Source organism: Notolepis coatsorum, assembly GCF_963971535.1.
Source record: "Notolepis coatsorum genome assembly, chromosome: 7".
NCBI classification, from domain to species: domain Eukaryota; kingdom Metazoa; phylum Chordata; class Actinopteri; order Aulopiformes; family Paralepididae; genus Notolepis; species Notolepis coatsorum.
This window is the reverse complement of record NC_140171.1, coordinates 129,516,808-129,542,483: the sequence shown is the minus strand read 5'-3', so window position 1 is coordinate 129,542,483 and position 25,676 is coordinate 129,516,808. Positions and strand designations below refer to the sequence as shown.

General features: G+C 46.4%; 1 protein-coding gene across 1 annotated transcript in view; it reads left to right on the top strand.

The window, feature by feature from the left end:
* pkn1a (protein kinase N1a) overlaps window positions 1-25,676 on the top strand; it is an 87,042-nt gene that overhangs the window by 5,790 nt on the left and 55,576 nt on the right. Inside the window, 3 exon segments of the mRNA XM_084317861.1 lie at window positions 4,254-4,359; window positions 5,054-5,202; window positions 18,088-18,208. Of these exon segments, the coding sequence (XP_084173987.1) occupies window positions 4,254-4,359; window positions 5,054-5,202; window positions 18,088-18,208 (376 nt within the window).

The following is a 25,676-nucleotide window of genomic DNA, read 5'->3' as shown; positions in this document are numbered from 1 at the left end:
GGGACAGCTGAAGACCTGTATTGTATAGATATATAGCCCCGGGACAGCTGAAGACCTGTATTGTATAGATATATAGCCCCGGGACCGCTGAAGACCTGTATTGTATAGATATATAGCCTAAATATACAACAACTCATCCCGTAGCGGACATATTCTACCATTAATGATGTCGGCGTCTATCATTCTTGCTTTTAGTGCCTGGAATTAAATTGCTGCCAGCCTCTCCCTGACGTTAAATTACAGACACAACGACGGGTGCTGCAACGGTGAATCACCCGCACTGTGATCATGTCTCCATACATCTCCATCTCCTCCTCCCATGTATTTGCGGTCTCACACCAGAACCATCCAAAATACATTATGAAGTCTAAACCGCAGCAAGGCTTTCTCTCTTTCACCACCGCCAACCTCTGCTGTAGACGGTTTTCAACTTATTACCTCTAGAAAACCACTGCAAAACCACCTCAAATTCCGGCCCAACGTGCCTTAAATATGAAGCATTCATAGTGACATTAAGAGGCATACTTAAAATCGTTTTCACGGTTGCCTATGCTGTGATTTTTTTAGACACAATAAGTGAAGCCTAAATATTGAACATGATGATAAGAGGTTTAGCTGATCGGGATAAAACTCCCCTGGGCCAGACATCGAATCATATTGCCAAACTGGCGCAACTAAGTGTAGAGTCTTGAAGATTACTTTGTTGGCTTTGTCTTTGCAATACCTTTGCCGTGACTGTGAAGTTGAAATGTTCATGTTCACTCAATCATTTGTAAAGGGCAATGTTTGCATATGGCTTTTTCCGCAAACAGAGCAGCGTATTCACATGTACAGTATTCACCGTTCTTGCAGGTGACCTGCCACACCACAATTGAACCTCTTAAACCCTAGCCATATTCATGTTCTTGGTATCTATGGATATCAGGGAATGTATTCAGTGTCGGAAATATTGTGTCTGTTACTAGGCTTGAGTAAATTGTAATGAACCAAAGGAGAATACATTAAATTTTTTCATCTTTGACGGTGAATAACACCATGCTAACATTGACCAGACGTGAACAATTTAGGCCACTGAGCTCATTTAGCACCTTGAGATCAAGTGTACAAAAAATCTAAGCAAATGAATCAAGGGCAGATGATTTACAGGGTTTTTTGTAGATACAGTAGCCTACTGAATTTTGCCATCCCGACACATGCAATATAGAATATAGAATATCAGGCCTATAAATGACCTTATTATGGCCAAGTCACACATATATGGATTGGGCCAAATCGCCTCTTTCCAATGGCAGAGTTCAATCTGGATTTAGTACCAGCAGGTGCCCCTGGGCCTGACAGGGCAGCAAAACCATGAATGAAATCTACTGTAAGTAGTTACTTTTTTGTGATGTAAATAGCTCCGCCATTTTTCATCTGATTGAGCCGTGTTTTTTCCAGACGTTCACAGAAAGATAAAGAAACTTACTACGTTCTATTTTATTGCAATAACGTTCATGTTTGTTCGACCCGTGAGATATGATCCCCAAAAATACTGATGATTTCTGACTTCTCATTTGGCGTGAGCTGGGAAGTGTAGTTTTATGAAATTGGAAAGCCCATCGAAAGCCCTGGGTCTCCTCGTTCATAGGACTACACACACTTATGGCAGCCTCCTTTATTTCCGTCTAATTCATCCAGTTTCCATCGGGATGCGCAGAGATATTTATAAGCAAAAATGTCGCTAATAACACTTACTCTTGGCTACATTTGAAAAATAAATGCAACATTGATTAATACGTTCTGTATTGATCGATTTATGGCGTGATATGAATCTCGGGCCTGTACCGGGCCCGTCGGGCTTAAGGGGAGGAGCGCTTCAACAAAAAATCATAATTTGTATTAATTACTCATCCTTTTTTTTTGTTCATGTCCCCACGGTGAATGTAAAATAAAATAAAAACTGTAGTAGTTATTGATGAATTTAAGTTGTTTTGATATAGTTTTGTTGTAAATCTCGAGTAACTTAAATTCATCAAGAACTGCTACCGTTTTGTATTACTTTAACCGTGGAGGCAATGCACAAAAATATTTCTTCATGAATTCAAGTTGTCATGGGGTGAGTAATTTAAACCAGAAAAGTGGCAATTTTTTTTTACTTGAACTTGAGGACTGCATACTTTTTTTTGCAAAGCTTAGCTTTATACTTTATACTTATAGCACATGCATGAGCCTGGTCTCTTTTGAAAGATAACATTCTGAAGTTACTAATGCAAAAAAGGAAAATCACTTTTCGTGCTAATGAAATAGAGTAACAGAGGTCTGAACTTGAGTTGAACTAGGAACTTGTGTATTAAAATCTTTCTGTAGTGGTTGCAAGATTCCAATATTCCAGCACAGAGGTATAAGCTGGAAAACGTCATATAACTCGAGAACCGAGGCACGGATTTGGTCGAGTGAGGTGGCGTTTGAACGGCAACTTAGGGTGCTTTCACACCAGAGCTGTTTGGTCCGGACTATCGGACCAGAGTTCGTTTTCTCAGATAGTCAGCTTCCAAATATAGGAAGTGAGTCACCTCTCACAAGCAGAGCGCTAAATTACTACCTAACCAATCAGATCTGCGATATGAGGTAGCGTCACGAGCAGAGCAATGTGTGGACAAGAGGCGGGTTGCCTGTAGGGAGGGGCTTTTAGACCAATGTTTTTTTTTTTGCTTCGCAAAGAGGGACATCCTCTCAATATGCGGGATGCGGGACATTCTGTCAAATCCGTGTGCGCGCACACACGTTAGGGCTCGCAGTCACAGGCACACACACACATTTACACTCTATTGTGTCCAATAGACGAGTGCCCTTTTCGACCGCGTGACATTGTTCAGAAAGTTTAGTGCGCTTGACAAATTGCAATGTGAATGCAGACGAACCAAATGAAGAATGCAACAATGTTGCAACTTCACCCCCCGAACTGCACCGCACAGAGTCCACCAAAACGATATGTTCCATGAAAAAATTCAGCCGCTAGACGCTCGCAAAGTGCCGTGACGTATACGTGCCAGTGCACGCTATGAGGTTAAATGTCCTTACAGGTAACTTCAATAGTAAGGCATATTTCCCAGAGAGTTTGACTTTTGTGAACTCGCCCTTGCATAAAATGCCAGTAGTTTCCCATGAATCTGTTTTCAGGCTTAGGTGGTCAGGCTGCCAGAGGGGCAAGATCAGCATGGGAATGAGGGTTTGACGTCTCCCTCAGAACACACAATAATCGGGCCACTTTAGTGTCTGATTGGCGCAGTGGGCAAGGCGCTCGCCTCTAACGCAGGAGACGCTGGGTTCGAGCCCAGCTCTCGGCGTTGCTACCGGCTGGCCGGTCGTTCATACTAACACAATTGGCAAGTGTTAAGAGGGTGGGAAAGCCGGTGGGTGGGGATTTGACGTTGTGGACAGCGACTCCTACAGGTCTGTTTGGTGACGCCGGTGCGGTGGAAGCAGGAAGTAGCGGGGGCAGCGTGAGCCTCCCACGAGTTACTCCTCGCCACTGAGAGTTCGAGCTGCTGCGGTGAAAAGATGCGACAGGCTGCCTCCTCGTGTCCCGGAGGGGACACGTGATGCAAGGCTTCTATCCTCACTACAACCGACCTGTGGGAGGCATAGTCTAGCAACGTTCAAGACAGGGGAGGGAAGAATTGGATAATACGAAATTGGGATGGGAGAAAAATAGAAAATGGGGAGAAAAAGTGGATAAAAAAAATAACACAAAAAAGAACACTAATCTTATGGGGGTAAACAAAGGAAAATACCCTTAACTGAAAATTCAAAAGCCTGAAAAGACACACAATATATTACATACACAATACAACATATATTATATATACAATACATATCATCACTTTCATGTGATTTTAGGTAGAACCAGCAGGAGCCTGAAGTGCATGGAAGCTCGCCGTTTTGAATCCATGAAACGGCAGGGAAATCTGGCTGAGGGAAGTGAATTAGTACTGTCCTGCCCTTGAGCAAGGCACTTCACCTCCAACTCCTCCAGTGGAGCGGCTCCGTGGCCGACAGCAGACGACCGGTCAGTGTGGATGTAGGAGGTGGTTGCTGGAGAAGACAAATCTCCCCTGGATCAAATAAAGGTTGAACAAATGTGGTTAGAAAAAAAAACGAAAACAATCGAGAATTTAACAGGGAGGGGAAACCTCGTCAGGGGAACTGACGGTTCTCAGCTCTCCTTTTAATCTATACAATGGTAAATAAACGGGAGTCCTTTCTGTCTTCAGGTGGACTGCCAGCTGAGAAGCTCCAACCGGCGGCTGGACAACCTGCACGCTCAGCTGCAGGAGCTGGACGCACACATCGTGGTGAAGGGAGGAGACGAGAGCAGAGGTAACGATGACGCGACGTCGCAGGGTTCGTCTTCCCATGTGTAGAACATTGTTTCTATGAGAAGGGGCTTTTTTTTTGTATATATTTTGGAAAATGGGAATAGAAGTCCATATTTTATTTAGTTGTCCTTTACTGTACAATCATCCTGGGGTTTATCTTTAACTTTGGGTTAGTTTAACCTTGTTTCACACTTTATTTATTTTGATGTACAATGGGGACATGTTGAGGAGAAAATGTTATTTAGTAGTCTGAAATGTTATTTAGTAGTCTGAAATGTTATTTAGTAGTCTGAAATGTTATTTAGGCGCCGTGGGAAATTACATTCACTATGTGTGTACTTCTTGCCATTTGGCCAGGGTTTGAAGTCTTCGGATTAACAAGCCTAAACACGCTGTTCACAATGATTGCCCCTGGTGATGAATTAACTTTGATTAATTCATTTGCTTTTTGGAGCCAGGAACACTGCCTACCTAATGCACTGCCCAGTTTGTAAAAGTATTTTTAACTCTGGTGTGGGGTAGTCAGGCGATGGTCAATGTGGGGTAGTCGGACAAGGAAATAATGAATTTCTATTCTCTCACTCTAGTCTTTCCCGTCACTCTCCACTGTGTATAGAAATAAGCAGAAATGTCCTAAAAGATAACACTGTAAAAGAGACGCGAATACGACCATAATGTCCTCTCTCTTTCCATAGATGAGTGCCCTCACTCCCCAGGGGCAGAGAGCCACATATCAGTCCACCAGCAGCGCATCGCTGCCCTGGAGAGACAGCTCAACATCGAGCTCAAAGTCAAACAGGGAGCTGAGAACATGATCCCCATCTATGCCAATGGATCTACCAAGGTATTGGACAGCATAGTGTATATACTATATACACATTATGTAACTGAGGGGTACAATTCCCTGACTGTATTGAATAAGTATGGTATCATTAAACCACTACTGCGTTATGTACTTTACTACTGGCCATACAGTACACAGGTATATGTGATGAACACCCACACAATAACACGGCTTAACAAAGAAAGTCCTGTTTGGAATATTTATTAGAAGAGCAGCAATATTATATTACAGTATTGAGAATTAGAGTCGCGCTTGTAAGGCGAAGAATGTGCATGAATAGGTCAAGAGCGTAAGTCCATGAGCATATTACGATGGGGATAATTAATACCACCTGTAGCATAAGAATTATATAAGGCACACTCGTAGGTCAGCTGGAGATACTAAGGGGTTCCCTCCGGTTGTAAGCCAGCAGGGGGGAGGAATGTTCGGATGCAAAAGTCTGGATCAACGAGGAATCAATAAGCTCCAGCTACGGGAGGCGGTACATATACTCCCCTCGATCGGCAGACAAAAGCAGCAGCTATAATCCAAGTATGCGCGACAGCATAGGTGAAAGCCAGCCAGCCTCTTCCTAGAGACGGGCTCGAGTGATGCTCCTCACGGGTTGATCCCACACAGCAGCGGGGTAGACGGTTCTCTGCTCCAGCAGCCACGGTACCAAAGCAATAATAATCCAGCCGGAAAAGGCTCTGCATTTGCCGGTGTAGATTCTCCTGTGCACGGTACTTTACATTTAACTAGGTCGAACTTGAAGTTATTTCACTAAGCTCTGACACTTTTACTATCCTATTCGCACGCGGTTCTAAGTGCTCTATTTAGACGCAAGGTTGCTCACTTCACTTGGTCGTTGACTCGTGGTGAAGGCTTTACTAGTAAGGAACGAACGATACGTTGAACGAACGTTTTTGGATAAGACGAGACTACTGCTGTATCCACCTGCGACGTATTTATACCTAAGGTGAATAATCTAGTGCCAGCCTCAGTTCTGTCTCGTATTACTGCGCAAACCTGGGCATGTTGAGACATGTCTTAGCGGTGGCTTTGAACTAGACATTGGGGGTATGGCCGTTGGCGCCTAGGGGGTCGCTGTCCAATAGGAGAACGAATATTATGGTCTGGCCTGTACCTAGGTAAAGGGATATTCCGTGTATATGTACAAAGAATATACAAGGGATATCAGACGATATACAAATATTATACATGGGATCTCAAGCAATAAATATATATATTCGGTTTAATCTGACCCTTTGTAACACATTATATACAGTATACAGTATATACTATATAAATCAAATTAAATCAAATCTATTTGTAAGGCCCGACAACACACGTTAATGTCCCCATGGGCCGGACACGTCTTCTTTAAACAAGTCAAGAAGAAACACAACAATAAGTCAAGAACAAAACAAGAACACCATAAGGTCCAACAAATTTAAAATAAATGCAAAATAAATGAATGAATGCAAACACTCCCAGACATACCCCACGCGAAGGTAAGGAAAAACTCAATAAAACCTAGCAATAGGGAAAAATGAACCACAGGCAGTGTGGAGGAGAGAAACCTTAGAAGGGCCATTCAAGGGGAGATCTCCCTTCTTAGATGTCGGTGATAGTAGTGTTGCAGACGGACAGTTGGTAAGCATGCACTCGTGTGTAGTGAAACACAGATGAGTGCATGCAATAGCAACTGAACATTTTGAAAAATTTAGGATAGCAGGAGCTAATAGCAGGCGGCTATGTGGTGCAGTGGGCAAGGCGCTCACCACGAATGCTGGAGACGCTGGGTTCGCCTGTTCAAGCCCAGCGCTCCACATTGCTTTCAGTTTAGCTGGTCGTCCGTACTAATACACATTGGCAGTATTAGGGGGTGGGAAACTGATGGGTGGGGATCGGGTGTTGTGGACAGCGACTCCTACAGGTCGGTTGGTGCGCCTGCGCAGTAGAATCAGGAAGCGATGGGGGGCGGCGCCCCTCCAAAGCGCAGACCCCTGGCGCTGAAAGATTGCGCCGCGCGGGTGAAAAGATGCGACTGCTGTTACCTCGAGTATCGGAGGGGACTCTTGCTATGTATGACTTAGTCCACATTGCAGCCGGCTTGTGGGAGGCAAGAAACAGCGTTCGAGACAGGGGAGGGTTGAATTGGATGATACAAAAATTGGGATGGGAGAAAATATAGAAAAATGGGAGAAAAAGTGGATAAAAAAAAAGATAGAGCTAATAGCGATAGCAACTGAACATACTGAATATACACATTACAATAGATCTACCAAGGTACTGGACAATATTATGTATATACTATATACACATTATATACAGCATATACTATATACACATTACGATAGATCTAACAAGGTACTGGACAGCATAATGTATATACTATATACACATTATATACAGTATACTATATATACATTACAATAGATCTACCAAGGTACTAGACAGTATAATGTATATACTATATACTGTACACATTAAATGTATACACATTACAATGAATCTACCATGGTAGTGGATAGTAGCATTTGTATACTATATAATGTACACATTAAATGCGTGCACACATACACACAAACACATCGGACAACATGGAGGATTGGGCAGTATACAGGACCTATACCTCCAAAAATAAACAGATACACTATGACTACATACACAGAGAATATAATTGGACAAACAATATATAGACAACACATAAATACTCACACACAGGTACATCACTAGCTCAAAAGGACAGTATATAGAACACAGCAGTAACACCAAGTACACACACAGCTCAATGTCAAGTGAGTAACTGAGAACTTGATCCTCATTAAGTCGACTGATACTGATCCTCTAGGGAGGTGTAGTGGTCACGTCATTGTTGTTTCTGGCCGGTCCACCTCGCTTAAAACAAATAATGAACATTGGCATGGTGTACCTTTGTATTCATCTACAATCTATAGCTCAACATGAAACAATTCGCAATTAATCACGTATAATTTTATTTCAACCAAAAATGCTTAAACAATCATGTTAGTGATAGAAGGGAACTCATTTTGTGCAAAAATGGAAAGCTTGCCAATGTTCACGAGGCAGAATTATTACAATAGCCGATAATACATTTTCCCAATGATAAATCCCTATACGGGTGGACCACGCGGGAAACTAAAGTGAGTGTGACGTCAGACTACACCTCCCTTTAAAGTAGAGAACAGTATGACAGGACCGCCCCCCCAGTCTGCTGTGTGTGTGTGTATGACAGTATGAAAGGACCCCTCCCCCAGTCTGGTGTGTGTGTGTAACAGTATGACAGGACCCCTCCCCCAGTCTGTTGTGTGTGTAAATGCGTGTGCGTGCCATTCACACATGCGTGTGCGCACAGGCACTGACACACATCCACATACACACTTAACCTTCCAGTCTGCTCCCCGCAACCACGCACACAAACCCCTAATAATCTCCCATTTCCCCCTCCCTCTGTTTTCGTGTGTCCTTCCCTTCTATTTCACCTTGAACACATGACACTATTACAAGGTCAATAGGGAGGTGTAGTCTGACGTCACTTTGGACCGCCCGCGAGGTCCACCCGTATAGGGATTTATCATTGGGAAAATGGATTATCGGCTATTGTAACAATTCTGCCTCATGAACATTGGAAAGAATATTTTCATGTTGAGCTATAGATTGTGGATGAATATGCACAGAAAGGTACACCATGCAAATGTCCATGCTTTATTTGTTTTAAACGAGACGGTTTAGAAATGGGCAATGGGAAAATACATTGCATTTTCAAGATGGTGGACCGGCCGGAAACAGCAATGACGTTACCACTACACCTCCCTATAAAAAGGAATATAGGGCCAGTGGGGAGGGGAGGGGTGGAGGGAGAGAGGGAGAGGGAGGATTCACCTGCTCTGAAGTGGTTGAAGAAAGAATCCTTCTCCAAAATGTATCATTAATAAAACCACAACAACCATCACTGCTCTCTCTGCCTAGCCAAAGAGGATCGGGAGGAAGAGTCGGCATCAGTTATCAACCTTAACACTTTCAATGCCGGCCGTGTTTTCCTTTTTACCCCCTTGAATGCCGCCATCCACTTCAATGTTGGCGTTAAAAACGCATAATCTATGTTTTAAATTATGGCTATGTGTCTAATCTGCCCGTCGCTTATCAATGACTTGTTTGCAGTCAACATTGTCGAAACGGATTGTTTTTTAATCGGTTCATATCCTTTTTATAGCATTTCGAAAAGCTATCGTTTTCTCAAAAATTTCCGGAAAATAGAAAGATTCCCTCATAAACAGCATTTATTGGAATATTCTCGAACACACTAGACACGTTGTCATTTGTCGGCCTATTTATGAATCATTTTCAAATAAACGCTAGATTATCGATAGTATATGTGTTAGGGGTGCACCGATCGGTCGGGTATCGGTATCGGCCGATAAGTGCCTTGTTGACTGCAATCGGCCTATCGGCCGATAAGCTCAAATGTGCCCATGGCAGTAGCCGATAAATATCCATCAATTTGTGTCTCGTCAAAAGGAGAAAAAAAAGTTCAGTCGCGTCGCGACCTGCACAACGCCGCCCACACACACACAAGCTACTGCATCAAAGTTACTACTTATGATTAACAAATGCATTCGTTTTGTGGCATTAACGTTATATAGTTAGTGTTACACGTTCAATAACATCAGCATATTATTTACCCGAACATAGCAAGTAGCAAGCATTACTCAATTCATAGCTCAGTTCCTTCCGTTGCTCAGAGCCCGTACTGAGTTGTACCCATTCTGCAATCTGTTAATAAAGTTTTCAATCAGACACATGTATAGAAAGGCTTTGTTTTGTGGGCGGCTACGTGGCGTAGTGGGCAAGGCGCTCGCCACGAAATCTGGAGACGCTGGGCTCGCCTGTTCGAGCCCAGCGCTCCACATTTGCTTTCAGTTTAGCTGGTCGTCTGTACTAATACACATTGGCCGTATTAGGGGGTGGGAAACTGATGGGTGGGGATCGGGCGTTGTGGACAGCGACTCCTACAGGTCGGTTGGTGCGCCTGCGCAGTGGAATCAGGAAGTGTCGGGGGCAGCGTGAGCCTCCCACGCGTTACTCCTCACCACTGAGAGATCGAGCTGCGCAGGTGAAAAGATGCGACTGCTGTTACCTCAAGTACCGGAGGGGACTTGTGCTATGTATGACTTAGTCCACATTGCAGCCGGCTTGTGGGAGGCAAGAAACAGCGTTCGTGACAGGGGAGGGTTGAATTGGATGATACGAAATTGGGATGGGAGAAAATATAGAAAATGGGAGAAAAAGTGTATATAAAAAAAAAAAGGCTTTGTTTTATTATAACATTCGTTGCAGTAAAATCATTATGCCTCGTTTAGTCATCCTGCGGAGCTAAAAGCTAAACGTCGGCCGCGGGGATCTATATATATATGTTGTGAAGGGCCAGATTAAAACTGAGAATCTACCTTTATTGTTTTATATACATTGTATATTATTTATATATACACGTTATATCCCTTTAAGCCTGCGTGTAAATCATAGTAATATTCACTTTCCTTATGGATAATGCCCCCTGACGGCGGCGCCAGGCAGTCTCGCACTCAGACAGGTGCAAGGGGCGAGTTTGGGGCAAGTCAGGACATGCCCTTGGCAGTGTATTGATTCCGGGCAAGTGGTTAGGTTTGGAACTAGAAAGCCACTTAAGTATATATGCTGGCACAGGTGCGCACAGCAGCAGTTCGTCTAAAGTGTGACAAGTTCGGTAACAGTGAAGTGAGCAGCAGTGCGTCTAACAGAGCGTTGATAACATGTGCGAATAGAATAGTAAAGTGTCAGAGTTTAATGCAGTAACGTCAAGTTCGACCTAATCTAATGTGAAGTAAATAGTCGTTCATTTATTGTATATCGTGCAACCACAGTTCGTTCGTGTGTAGCATTGGACATGTGCACAGGAGAACCAGCGTCGGCGATTGCAGAACCATTACTGGTTGGATTATATTGTTTTGGAACGTGTTACCCGGAGAAGAGCCTCGTTGATTTCCACTATCGTTTGGGATTCAACCTCGTGAGGATTACCACTCGGGCTGGCCTCGTGGACAGAGGCTGGCTGGCTGTCATCAGTGCTATCGAGCATTTGGATTACAATTATTGCTTTGCTGCTGATCGTTGGATTTACAAGGACCGACTCCTGTACGTGGAGTCTCTTTATTCTTCATTGAATCAGACTGAGTATCCGAACATTCCTCTACCCTCTAAGCCTTCCAACCCCGGAGGGAACCCAGTGTCTCCAGGCGGTACCAGCGTTGCCTTCTATAGTTGCTATTATACGACAGGTGGTGTCAGCTTAGACCCATCGTAGGATTCCTGCTATTCCTAGTGACTCATGCTACTGACTGACTTTACGCATATTCTTCGCCATACAAGCGCAACCCTAATTCTCATTCTGTAACCTAATGTTGCATAATAATAAAATACCCTCAAATACTATTTCTTTGTCAATGCCGTGTTCTTGTGAGTGTTCACCATCTATATTCGATGTACTGTCTGGCCAGTAATTAAAGTACATACCTAGCAGTGGTTTAATCTATCACAATCTTTAATACAGTCAGGGTTTTGTAACCCCTCAGTTACAATTGGTCCTTCGAGCCGGAGGGTATCAGTGATATTTAATATAATATTAATATTAACCTGGCCAGCGGTGAACACTCTCAAAACGGCTCCCCCAAGCTAGAACGCCCGCAGCGCAAACGTCAGCCACCTCCATATCTAGAGGACTTCGCTTTCGTTTTACCCCCTAGCTTATCTAAACGGACGTTAAATACGGATAAAACGGATAGTTTAAGCATGCCCAATCCTATCGACTTGGCGGCCCTGCCAGTAGAGACCCCAGTGGGTTCAAACGAAACTGACTTAGCTCACGGGGGGGACCAAGCAGGACATGACGTGACTATACCTCAAGACAGCGCCACCGGGACAGACCCCGGAGCGCCCCAGGATAAAGAAAGCGCCCCCGGGATAGACCCCGGCGCACAACCAACCCAAGAGCGCGCACCCGAGACAGACCTCGGCGCGCAACCAGGAGAAGAGTACCGCACTCAAGAGATAGACCTCGGAGCGCGCCAAGAGAACAGGTATCCACCAAGCCCTGTCAGCGCCCGATCACCTCCATCAGTGTCATCCCCCAGCGAGGCTGACCAGAGACTGGCGCAAGCCTTAATCGCCACGCTGACAGCTTCAACCGAAAGAGACCGTATCCAGGGTGAGCGCGACCGCCTCCAAGCGCAACAACAGAGTGCGCGCGAACAGTCTGCAGTGGAGCGCGACCGCCTCCAAGCGCAACAACAGAGTGCGCGCGAACAGTCTGCAGTGGAGCGCGAACACTCTGCAGCGGAACGAGAGCGCCTCCACGCGCAACTCCAAGCACAAGCCCTTAGTGAGCGCGAACATTCTGCAGCGGAACGAGAGCGCCTCCAGGCGCAACAACAGAGTGAAAGAGAACGCAGTCGACTAGAAGAGTCGCCTCCAGGCCGACACAGCGATGACCATCAGACTGGAAGAGAGGCGCCTCCAGGCTGAAGAAAACATTCAGCGCGACGCCGCCCACGCGCAACGCGATGCACAGCGCGACACCGCCAATGCACAGCGCGAGATGGAAAGAGACCGGCTGCAGGCGCAGATGGTGGAGCAACTACTCCAGAGGGTGACCCCTCACTCCTCCACCCGGAGCTCCCGGAGATCATCACGACACGGGTCGAGGGCACCTTCCCCTCCCCGACAAATCTACACGGGACCCAGCCAGCAGGAAGAACCTGCCTACGTCGCCGAGCCCCCTCCGCAACCAGTCTACACGGGACCCAGCCAGCAGGAAGAACCTGCCTACGTCGCCGAGCCCCCTCCCCGACCAGTCTACACGGGACCCAGCCAGCAGGAAGAACCTGCCTACGTCGCCGAGCCCCCTCCCCGACCGGTCTATACGGGACCCAGCCAACGGGAAGATCCCGCCTACGTCGCCGAGAAACTAACTAGAAGACTCCAGGACCTAGCGGAGGAAGAGGAGGGATATCAAGCCCACCAGCACGAACCTACTTTGGACCAGGAGGCCCAGTACAGCCCCGACCTCAGCCCCGAGTCACTGCGCTACAAACCCCCGACCCAATCCAGGGTTGAGTTTAATACACAGTCAGCAACGAGGAGCAGCACCTGGGGGCCCGGCCTCTGGTACCCACCCAGCACTAACCCACGACCACCCGTACGGGGAGACTCGCCCAGGAGGCCTCTCCCCCTACGCTCATCGGTGTCCCAGCCATCCATGGTGTCTTACCTTGGAACACCGTCGTTCCCAGACTTTACGCGCGAGGACAGAGCACAGTACACAGAATTACGCATGTGTTTAGAGACTATAATGTCCGATGTCCACGACGAGTCTTATAAATATGCCATCCTCCTCAAGCATCTCAAGGTGCCCAGAGCGCATAACATAGCGCTGGCATATTCGAACTCAAGAACCCCATACTCAGCTGCTCTGGTGGCCCTCGACGCGCGCTATGGACTCATATGGGATTACGTGATCCAAGAAATACGAGATATCGACCGCCTCCCCCCAGCCAAAGACAATAGAGCACTGGATGACCTCTCTATCAAGGTACAATCCCTCGTGGGGATGCTGGGGTCCCAAAAGGAGAAGGGGAGATATGAACTGTATGCTAATTCTAATGTGGAGCGAATACTGGAGAAGCTCCCTCCAGCCCGTCAAGAGTGTTTTCGGCGGCAGAAAGACCACCGTGACCCCAACGGCCCAGAACCATCCCTCCTAGACCTAGCTGATTTCCTCGCCAGGGAGGTCAGCAGTCTACGATTAGACACGTTCGTGTGGGGTGGCTCTGACCCCAAAGATGGACCGAGAAGGTTCAACGACAACCGCCGGTCCGTGACCGTGATGCACCAGGCCGAGGTTGTGTCACGGCACACGAGCCACAACCCCCACAAGGAGAAGTGGAAGGCTGTCTGTCAGTACTGTGACAGTGAACACCAGCTGTCACAGTGCGACGCCTTCAAAGACTTAACCACAGCCGAAATAGGTCAGTGGCTTAAGGACAAACGCCGCTGCGTGCGCGGCCACATGGCAGCCGATTGCCGCCTGAAGAAAAGATGCGGCAAGTGTGACGGCGCCCATCTAGACGTCCTGCATGAGACCAACAAGCGTCCGCCAGGACCACAAAGTAGGCCCGTCACGGTGATGTACCAGGCCGAGGCGGTGTCACCACAGACCAGTCCTGAAACCACCCCCTGGTGTCCTGACTGTTGCAGCAGACACGGGGACCCACAGCACCACCCGTACTACCACGAGTCGGCGCCACCACCGCCGAGTTACAACTCCCCCGCCAGAGAGGAATGGGAGATCGCCTGTACTTACTGCGACGGCGGACACTGGCTGGCACAGTGCGACGAATACAAGACACTGAACCCCGACCAAATTGATCAGTGGCGTGAGGCGGACCAGGCGGGCGCCGCTCACCGCGCATCAATGTGCGGGGCCCACCAGCGAAGATTAGCCAAACAAGGCAACCGACCAACAGGAGTGCTCCACATAGACCCCAAGCATAGCGGGAGCCCCCGAGTGCTCATCAAAGTGGTCAGAGTGCTCCTGAGCTACGAGGACAAGGTCATGGACACTTGCGCCGTCCTAGATGATGGGTCTGAAAAGACTCTCCTCCTCGCTTCCGCCGCAGCCCAGTTGGGCCTGCGGGGTACCAAAGAAACAATGACAATCCGTACTATTCAGCGAGACCTGAAAACCATAAAGGGCAAGAACGTCTCATTCACAATAGCAGCGGTCGGGCAGCCCGAGAAGCGGTACAGCATCACTAAAGCATTTACAGGCCATGACATAGGTCTGTCAAGCTACGACTACCCCATCCCACAGCTGATGGCGAAGTACGCGCACCTACGCAGACTACCTATACCGCTTATCGACGGCGCCACACCGACCCTGCTCATAGGCTCCGACCACACGGACCTCATTGTCCCAATTGAGGCGGCCCACATCGGACCCAAAGGATGCCCAGTCGCGGTCAAGACCCGACTGGGGTGGACGCTCCAGGGCCCCCTCTACGGACTTGCCAGCCAACCCACGTCTACACGCTGCCTGTACGCAAAGGTGAGCGACACAGGCCACTCTCTCGTACAGCCCGTTGAGAGGCTATTGACATTAGACGAGAGGCCTGTGAGAGAACAGTGGGCTCAAGAAGGAGTTCCGAACTCCATCCCCCTCAGCTGCACGCCAAGAGACGTAGCTGACCTCGAACCCAGCACCCCAAACTACCTCTTGATGGGGCGGCCGGAACCGGCCCCTCCTCAGACGGGGTACAGACCGAACAAGAGGAACAGACGGAGGATGTGGAGACACAGCCAAGCACAGATCAACCAGTCTCAGGCCTGCTTCCTCCTAAGCGACCCACCATCCTGTCCAGCCCGTCAGAAGTGGGTAAAGGACAGGGACAACCTGAAGGTGGACACAGTCGTTATGATCAGGGACCAGTCACTACCCCGAGCTATGTGGCCGGCCGGCCGTGTAAGCAAAGTGATCACTGGTGCCGACGGGAAAGTCAGAGCGGCAGAAGTTATTGTCCAGGGGCGGACTTACACCCGACCCGTGGCGAGGCTGATAGAGTTGCCAGAGCTCCCTGACTCCCCTGATGACGATCATGACCCACTGACTTTGTAGATTGCCCTACTCCTCACAACAGACATTGAGCAGTTGACTGGACTATTAATCTGTCTCCCTTAACTAATTAGGTGCAGACTAATTAGGAGGCGGCTGTTGTGAAGGGCCAGATTAAAATCTACCTTTATTGTTTTATATACATTGTATATTATTTATATATACACGTTATATCCCTTTAAGCCTGCGTATAAATCATAGTAATATTCACTTTCCTTATGGATAATGCCCCCTGACGGCGGCGCCAGGCAGTCTCGCACTCAGACAGGTGCAAGGGGCGAGTTTGGGGCAAGTCAGGACATGCCCTTGGCAGTGTATTGATTCCGGGCAAGTGGTTAGGTTTGGAACTAGAAAGCCACTTAAGTATATATGCTGGCGCAGGTGCGCACAGCAGCAGTTCGTCTAAAGTGTGACAAGTTCGGTAACAGTGAAGTGAGCAGCAGTGCGTCTAACAGAGCGTTGATAACATGTGCGAATAGAATAGTAAAGTGTCAGAGTTTAATGCAGTAACGTCAAGTTCGACCTAATCTAATGTGAAGTAAATAGTCGTTCATTTATTGTATATCGTGCAACCACAGTTCGTTCGTGTGTAGCATTGGACATGTGCACAGGAGAACCAGCGTCGGCGATTGCAGAACCATTACTGGTTGGATTATATTGATTTGGAACGTGTTACCCGGAGAAGAGCCTCGTTGATTTCCACTATCGTTTGGGATTCAACCTCGTGAGGATTACCACTCGGGCTGGCCTCGTGGACAGAGGCTGGCTGGCTGTCATCAGTGCTATCGAGCATTTGGATTACAATTATTGCTTTGCTGCTGATCGTTGGATTTACAAGGACCGACTCCTGTACGTGGAGTCTCTTTATTCTTCATTGAATCAGACTGAGTATCCGAACATTCCTCTACCCTCTAAGCCTTCCAACCCCGGAGGGAACCCAGTGTCTCCAGGCGGTACCAGCGTTGCCTTCTATAGTTGCTATTATACGACAGGTGGTGTCAGCTTAGACCCATCGTAGGATTCCTGCTATTCCTAGTGACTCATGCTACTGACTGACTTTACGCATATTCTTCGCCATACAAGCGCAACCCTAATTCTCATTCTGTAACCTAATGTTGCATAATAATAAAATACCCTCAAATACTATTTCTTTGTCAATGCCGTGTTCTTGTGAGTGTTCACCATCTATATTCGATGTACTGTCTGGCCAGTAATTAAAGTACATACCTAGCAGTGGTTTAATCTATCACAATCTTTAATACAGTCAGGGTTTTGTAACCCCTCAGTTACAATATATATATATATATATATATATATATATATATATATATATATATATATATATATATAAAAATTGTCACAAATATCGGTATCGGCCGATTGTGTTAGTTGAACAATCGGTATCGGTGGCACATTTTCATATCGGTGCATCTCTAATATGTGTACTTATGCACGCTATAGAAGCGAGCTGAGAAATCGATTACCTCATTTCCTCAACATCATATACACACACACACATACGGGACACGCTGAGATATAGGTCAAAACAGCTCCGATTACCCCAAGACTGGTAACATAGATTCCTTACCTTAGATCAGATGTTCTCCAAAAAGATTATTCCAATTCCTGATCGCCATTCCAAATATCGATCACGTTTATTGATTGATTATTGGCTGCTGTAAATATATATTCCATATATATTTCCATCTCGCGATCACTTCCCTCTTGATCAGACGGCTCGCCAGCATAGTGGAACCAGTAGGCTCCCCCCACACACATCCACCACACATCCACCAGTATAATCGAATGGCCTGCAGTTACACAGGGATAGATGATAGGGGGCGGTATTTTTCCATCAGAGCTCCTAGAGGGGCTGCTGCTGTACCAACGGGAGACTCTGTTGATTAAATATGAATTCAGATCGCTAATAAAAAAATAAAACGACAATTTGCGTCGTCGGCACTCAACGGGGGCCATGAAATAACGAGATAACACGTCGTCGGCACTCAAAGTGTTAAGGATGTTTGTAGTTCTGCTTGTAGTCCAGAAGTGCCCAACTGTGCATGTCGAAAGTCTATACTAGTATGTAAGCTAATGAGTGAATATCCTGACTACATTTGACTTCCTACTTCCTGTTGTGACCTTTTGATCTCTGTTCCTGTCTCTCGTCCAATCAGGATAAGAAGATGCTGCAGACGGCTCAGCAGATGCTGCAGGACAGTAAGACCAAGATTGACATCATCCGCATGCAGGTCCGCAAGGCTGTGCAGGCGACTGAGCACAGTGATGAGCCACAGGGTAGGTTTGGCTGACTGGCTTACTGGTCAACTAACTGGTTTGACTAACTGAGTGACTGTAGAAGAGCTGGGAGGGGGAGAGGAGGACTGTGACGTACGGGCGAACCAATTGGTGAAGAGCCTTGTAGGCGAGGACCCAGTGAGAGACAGGAAGCCAGTGGGGGTCTTTTAGGACTGGGGTGATGTGGTGCCAGGATTTGGTGTTGAGACTAAGGGCCCTTTCTCACTCACCATTCGGGGTCGAATCAGTGCCGGGGCGCACCAGAAAAGGGTGTGTCCGTCTGAGTGAGAACGCTCCCCCCGTCCCCGTCCCCCGCTGATTCATCCCCGGGGGCGCTGAACCTGGACCGGTGAAATAGGTGGTCTCGGTTGCGCGCTAGTGGGAGCGGGGGGCGTGACACACACAACGTCGTTACTGTAATGCTTTCATGCTTGCTTGAATTTTGGGCAGATAAAACCACACAGCAACAACTGGACAATACCCACAAAAATGATATTTATGGGCAATTTGCGAGTACAGACCTCAACCAAAACAAGCATGTGGAGCCTCACAGCTCAGTGGATGAAAACATGAAGCCACGTTACAAAGCACAACATTTCTCTGGCTCGCATTAGAGCTGGCAATTTTGTTTGCCATTGCTATGTCTATACATTGGTTTCTTGTTCGAATGCATTTATTTCTATTAGACCAGTGGTGCCCAACCAGTCGGCCGTGATCGACCAGTAGATCAATGACATGCAATATAATTGCCACGAGCGATGGGATAATGTTAGCTGCTGAACAGGCTAAGCTAACTAGCGTTAGCCGTTAGCGTTTGCCATTGCTATGTCTACTATACTTTCTTGTTTGAATGCATTTATTTCTATAGACCAGTGGTGCCCAACCAGTCGGCCGTGATCGACCGGTAGATCAATGACATTCAATATAATTGATGCAAGCAATGTTACTAGTAATAGGCTAAGCTAACTAGCGTTAGCCGTTAGCTTAGCGTTAGCCCTGGAAAACGCTCAAAAGAGGACTCTACAACACCAGTTCCATTCGTGAGAAAAGGGGGTGGGTTATATTGACATGGCTTGACAACAGAGGTTCAAATATAACTTCATATTTATTGGTTATTTGTTTATTTTATAATAATAATAATTCATTTAATTTATATAGCGCTTCTCAATAACCCGAAGTCGCTGGACTTCGGCATCCAGTCTCCACTGCCGTGTTAACACTCTTCCTGTGTTTACATTTTCGAGCGTGACATCATCGCCTACGGCAAGCGTACACGCTCAAAATGCAAACCGTAAACGGAACCCGGAGAGAACCAAGACTGAAGTGTGTACACAAACTAGAGGGGGGAGAGGGGGGGGGGGGGGGAGTTTGCACCCAAAGACGGAACGAGACGGTACGGAGCTGATTCGACCCCGATGGTGAGTGAGAAAGCACCCTAAATGGCTCTTCTCAGAATCAGAATCAGAAAGGTCTTTATTGCCAAGTAGTTTTCACATACAAGGAATTAGCTTTGGTCGTTTTCGGTGCGACATTGGCGGACAGACACAGACAGATAATACATTAAAGTTTTGGAGTAAGATTAAATGAAATATGAACTAAGTTAAGCACAATATAATATAATTATGAAATAAAATATAGGCCAGGGCTGTACAACTGTAAATAAAGAGGTTGAATAATATTAAATGGGATATAAACTAAATAAAATATAGATCAATAGAATATTGTTCAATGAGCCCTTCTAGTTGCTAAAGATGATGGGCTTCAAATTTTTTTTGCAACATTCTGTTCCTACAAAAAGCCATCAAGCAGAGTAAATTATACCCCCAAATCTGCCACTAACAGGGTTTCTTAATCCAGCTCTCCATTTTAGCTGAGTCCAAACAGGTCTGTGTCCCGACCTTGTAGTCCCAGATTCAACGCATTGAGGCGGTCAAAGATGTCGGCTAGATATGCCAGCTGTGACAGCCATTCATTATCAGCACCATTTCTCTGCCAATGGATTGTTTTTGTCTGCAAGGAAAATTTGCGCTTCTTCTCCGAGTTCAAAAAGGCGATTTAATACTCTGCCTCGAGATAGCCACCTCACTTCAGTGTGGTATAGCAGCTGGTTATGCGCAGAGCCCATTTCATCGCGGCCAACTGGCACCGCTTCTGACAACAAACCTATCCATTGCGAGTCCGGGTTACACACAAAAGACCAGACGATTATACATGCGCAGGATGTAGTGAGATGTGTATTGGAATACTGTGTCGGCCTCTGTTGATGAAGGGGCGAGACATGGCAAATCACAGCTGCCAGGTGGAAAACTCGATCTGAGTTGATTTTAATTTTTTGCCAATGCCCACTTTGGGTCGTGACCCATAGTTTGAGAACCGCTGACTTGGACCAATGAATGTAGTCTGTACGGGGTTGATTGACATCTTCTATAAGCGTGTATATATTTGTGTGCACTGTCTGTGTGTGTGTGTTTTTCAAAGTGAAATTGTAAGAGGTTTATTCATGTGCCCGTTTCTTTAACTGAAAGGTTCTTTATTATTTATATGTGCATGTGACACCACTGCCAGCCTTAATTGATATAAATAGGCGGCACTTCACTCAATTATAGTACAATAAAAGCAAAACCATAAGAGATGAAGCTTAGATATTTTAATATGAGTACTAGAGAGAGTTGATGAAGGTTTATGTGCGATTATGTGAGAGCTAGAGTGGAGAGTCCATTAGTGTGTATGTGGATTGTGGAGCATAAATGGCCACAAAATGAGATTGAAATGTCCAATTCCATTAATTTCTTTTTATGAGCGAGGGGCATCATTGTGCCATTGTGTCTTATTTTTATATCTAGGTGCAAAATTTAGGCCACTGTTGGGATTTACAAAACATCTTACAAAAACTCAAAATTGCAGCTGATACACTCTAATTTTGAACAGTTTTGAACATTCCGCCATACATTCCTATGGAGCAAAATTGCCTGTTTGAAGTACTTTCTCTCTCCCCCCCCCCCCCCCCCCCAAACTGAAACTGGAATTGGAGGTGTGTGTGTGTGTGTGTGTGTATGTGTGTGTGTGTGTGTGTGTGTGTGTGTGTGTGTGTGTGTGTGTGTGTGTGTGTGTGTGTGTGTGTGTGTGTGTGTGTGTGTGTGTGTGTGTGTGTGTGTGTGTGTGTGTGTGTGTGTGTGTGTGTGTGTGTGTGTGTGTGTGTGTGTGTGTGTGTGTGTGTGTGTGTGTGTGTGTGTGTGAGCACCAAGGTTGCCGTTTACAACGCAGTATGTCTCTCCACTCTGCTCTATGGAGCAGAATCCTGGACCCCATACCGCCGGCACATCACCAACCTGGACGCTTTCCACATCCGTTGCCTCCAAAGGATCCTCGGCCTGACCTGGGAAGATCGAGTCCCCCACACAGACATCCTCAACAACACCAACTCAATCTGTATGGCCGCAGCTGTGGCCAAAAAACATCTTCGTTGGATAGGGCACACCATACGTATGCCTGACCACCGCCTGCCCCGCCAAGTCCTCTATGGCCAACTGAGAGGAGCAAAGCGGGCTGCTGGAGGCCAAAAGAGACGCTTTAAGGACTACACCAGGGACCTCCTAAAGTGTGCAAACATCACGCAGCTTGAAACTCTGGCACTCGACAGATCAGCCTGGCAAGTCACTTGTGCCACTGCAGTTTCCCAAATACACCAAACGAACCAAGACCGAAGATCTGAGAGGCGCACGCAACGACACCAGCGGGCGGCTGGCATCCCCCAGGTATCTGGCTTCCCTTGCGCCATCTGTGGACGGGTGTGCGGCTCAAGGATCGGACTCAACGCCCACGAGAAGTGGCACCAGCGGCAGCGTCGCTAACTCCCCCCCCCACCCCCCCCTCTCCCCATCCCTGTAGCAAGCGTCATCATCGAACACGATGGACAGCTAAGAGAGTGTGTGTGTGTGTGTGTGTGTGTGTGTGTGTGTGTGTGTGTGTGTGTGTGTGTGTGTGTGTGTGTGTGTGTGTGTGTGTGTGTGTGTGTGTGTGTGTGTGTGTGTGTGTGTGTGTGTGTGTGTGTGTGTGTGTGTGTGTGTGTGTGTGTGTGTGTGTGTGTGTGTGTGTGTGTGTGTGTGTGTGTGTGTGTGTGTGTGTGTGTGTGTGTGTGTGTGTGTGTGTGTGTGTGTGCGCGCGCTTTGCCAAGTCACCCACATTCATGAAGACCAGTTACCTTGACAGTTCTTGTTGTCTAATGTGATAGATAGACTAAGGGATAGACTAAGAGTTAGACATCGGATGCTTCTGGTCCTGTTTGAATCCAGCTATGATTAATGACGTTTTTTATTTTACGGTCTTGTTTACAGACAAATCAAACACACCCGTGTGGACTTGAATAAAAAACAATATATATATAGAAAATCATGTATATTCAAGGCAAGCTCACACACAAAATCCAAAATCAACAACCGAAAAAAGGAATAGGCTGAAGTACATGTTTATTTTTGCCTATCCTTTACAAATTCTTAAAAACAAAATATATTTTAATATAAGAAAGAAAAACTTAAAATATGCTGCAAGATATAAAATAAATTTAAAGAAAAAAACAAATGTTTGATGTTTTATTCAAAACTGTACTCCTGAATTATTTTATCCTTTAACACTTCCTGCGCCAAAAACGTCGTACAACGGGTTTCAAGTTCATGCTAATTCTGCCAGATCACGGCGTACAACGTTATTTTGATCATATTTCATATTTTCGCCATGGTATTCATATTTCCCTCACGGAGTCTGGTCTGATGCTGTGGGACTCGGCACAACTCTGCAACGCTTCAATACTGCCACCTGGTGGATGATCGGCGAGTTGCCAAACCGGAAATGCCGGTTGGATATCGGTGCATCTCCTAAATACGTCCGGCCACTCGCTTATCGTTGCGTGACTCAAGACTAGGGATGCCCCGATCGATCGGCCACCGATCGTTATCGGCCGATAATCAGTATAAATATGCGATCGGTGAATTCCGATAATGAGTCATATTCGCCGATCGCGGAAACCGATCAAGCGGAGATCTCACTCGCTGTCTGTCTCAGACACACAGGACCTGCAAACTGCCGCTGCTCCTCCTCCCTAGCCCCGCCCGCACCCGTGTACAGTTTGTAAACACAGAGGAGGAGGCTCCTCTGCTCAGTCTATAGTGCATTCGACCTGAGCTAACGTTGGCTACCTAGCTATCGTTACTGTTTAAACAAAATTACCCAGTCAACTATTCACTTTTAGTAGGCATTGTCTAACGGTATTTAGCCGGCTAGCTACTGATAGCTCCTGATATCAACAAATGCTCCAGCAAGTCTTATAGTGCATGTTGATACCTCCGTTAGCTCGCGTTAGCTGACGTTAGTTCACTGAGGCGTCGTCTTAACATTATATATCCGGCTAGCAGTAGCTACAGATAGCTCCTGATATCAATGTCTTATAACATTGACTTGATGCATATTCGAGCTTAGGGCTTGCTGAATGTGATTTAACGTTATACCAATACTAGGGTCCAGCTGCAGCGCCGGTGGGTCCAGCTGCAGCGCCGGAGAATCCTGGCCGTAGCTGGAGGCTACTAGTACACACAGACAGTGGAGCTGTTTGCAGATAGCGAGCATTTTGACTTATTGCGTGGTGGCGATGTCTCGCAGATAATAAAAGTACAAGTCTAATTATATAATATATATATTTTATAAAAAAATTAAAATAAAAATGTATATAAAATAATTTTAAAAAAAAATATAAAAAAATTATCGGTATCGGATCGGTATCGGCCGATATGGCTCACGACGATCGGTGATCGGTATCGGTGGCAAAAAACGTGATCGGGGCATCCCTACTCAAGACACACGTCCATGTGTAGCGATCGCTGCCATAACTCAATAATCGACATGATTTGGGCTGTTATTATTATTATACAAACCGGAAATGGATCGCCTCGATTCCCATCAAATAACTGGGATCTTTTTGCTCCAGTGTCATCGCCCAACGGTAAGAGGAGGCTGCCGTGACTTTCAGCGTGAGTGTTTATTATTATCCATGCAAACTGCTCTGATCTATATATCACCCATACTACATGAAGCATTTAACGACGATCACGGAATTATAAACGACCCCCCCCCCCCCCCGTTCACCCGGGCATGATCAGTCATAACGTTTAGGACCATGTACAGTTGACATTTTTTATATAGCGTGGATCGGAACCAAACGGCATTTGATAATCTATATATGCATTTATGCCTATATCTCACGTTCTAGGAATTACTGCAGAAAACGATAAAAACATAGACGGTATTTTCGTATATGAATGTGTGAATGAAAAAGTAAAACATTCCTACATCCTGAACGATAATCGATGTTGAATGGGCCATAGTAATGTCAATTTAGCAATACAATTAAAAAAGTTATAGCCCTGGTTATAGCCCTGCAAAGAAGGTGAACATCTCCATAGACTTACAGTGCTGGCAGAGAATGGTATAAGCTGATCAAACTCCGTGGCAGTTAATGTGTTAAGGCTTTTTGAAATCTCCCCTGAGAAGTACACAACTTCAACCCGTCACTAAGGCTATTCCATAATTTTTTTTTGATCCACTTTTTCTCCTGTTTTTTTCTCTCCGATTTTCTCCCATCCCAATTTCGTCGTTATGCCAACTCCCCCCCCCTCCCCTTCCTGGTCGTTGCTCGCATGTGCCCCCCACTGGTCGGTCTAGGGAGTCCTGAAGTCTATCAGATGCTTCCTCCGTCACATAGGAGACAGCCAGCAACCTCTTTTCACCTGCCAGCGCGGACTCTCATTGGTGAAGTGTAACGCGTGGGAGGTCACACTACCTTCAACATATCCCTTCTTTGCTGTGCAGGCGCCCTGACCGACCTGTAGGAGTCACTGTTTACAATGACCAGAATACCACCCCACCGGCTTCCCTCCCGCTGACTCTGCCAATTGAGCCAGTATGACGGCCGGCCAAGCCGGAGGCAACGCTGACAGCCGAATTCGATACCGGTGTCTCTTGCGTTGGTGATGAGTGCTTAGACTTCTGCGCCACCCAGCCGCTGGGCTATTCCATAATTGAACTCCTAATTTACTAACTAATTAAATTTGATGAATAATGGATTTGTCGATTCAAGGTAACTAGCTTTGTTTAAGAACATAAGACACAGGGTCTTTTTATCCGCTGTCTCAGTCTACTAAGAGGAGGACATGAGAAACACTAACGGGGGCCCACTCACATCCTGTGTGTGCTGTATGCTTTTACATGTCTGACACAAGCAACATGCATAAGGCTCACAAACACCATTAAACTCTCTCTCTCTCTCTCTCTCCTCTCTCTCTCTCTCTCTCTCTCTCTCTCTCTCTCTCTCTCTCTCTCTTTCTCTCTCACACACACTCACACTCACACCATCTTAATAGTATTGTGCATGTCTACAAAGTGATGGATGCGGTTCCAGGGCAGGTGAATGGACCTCTAT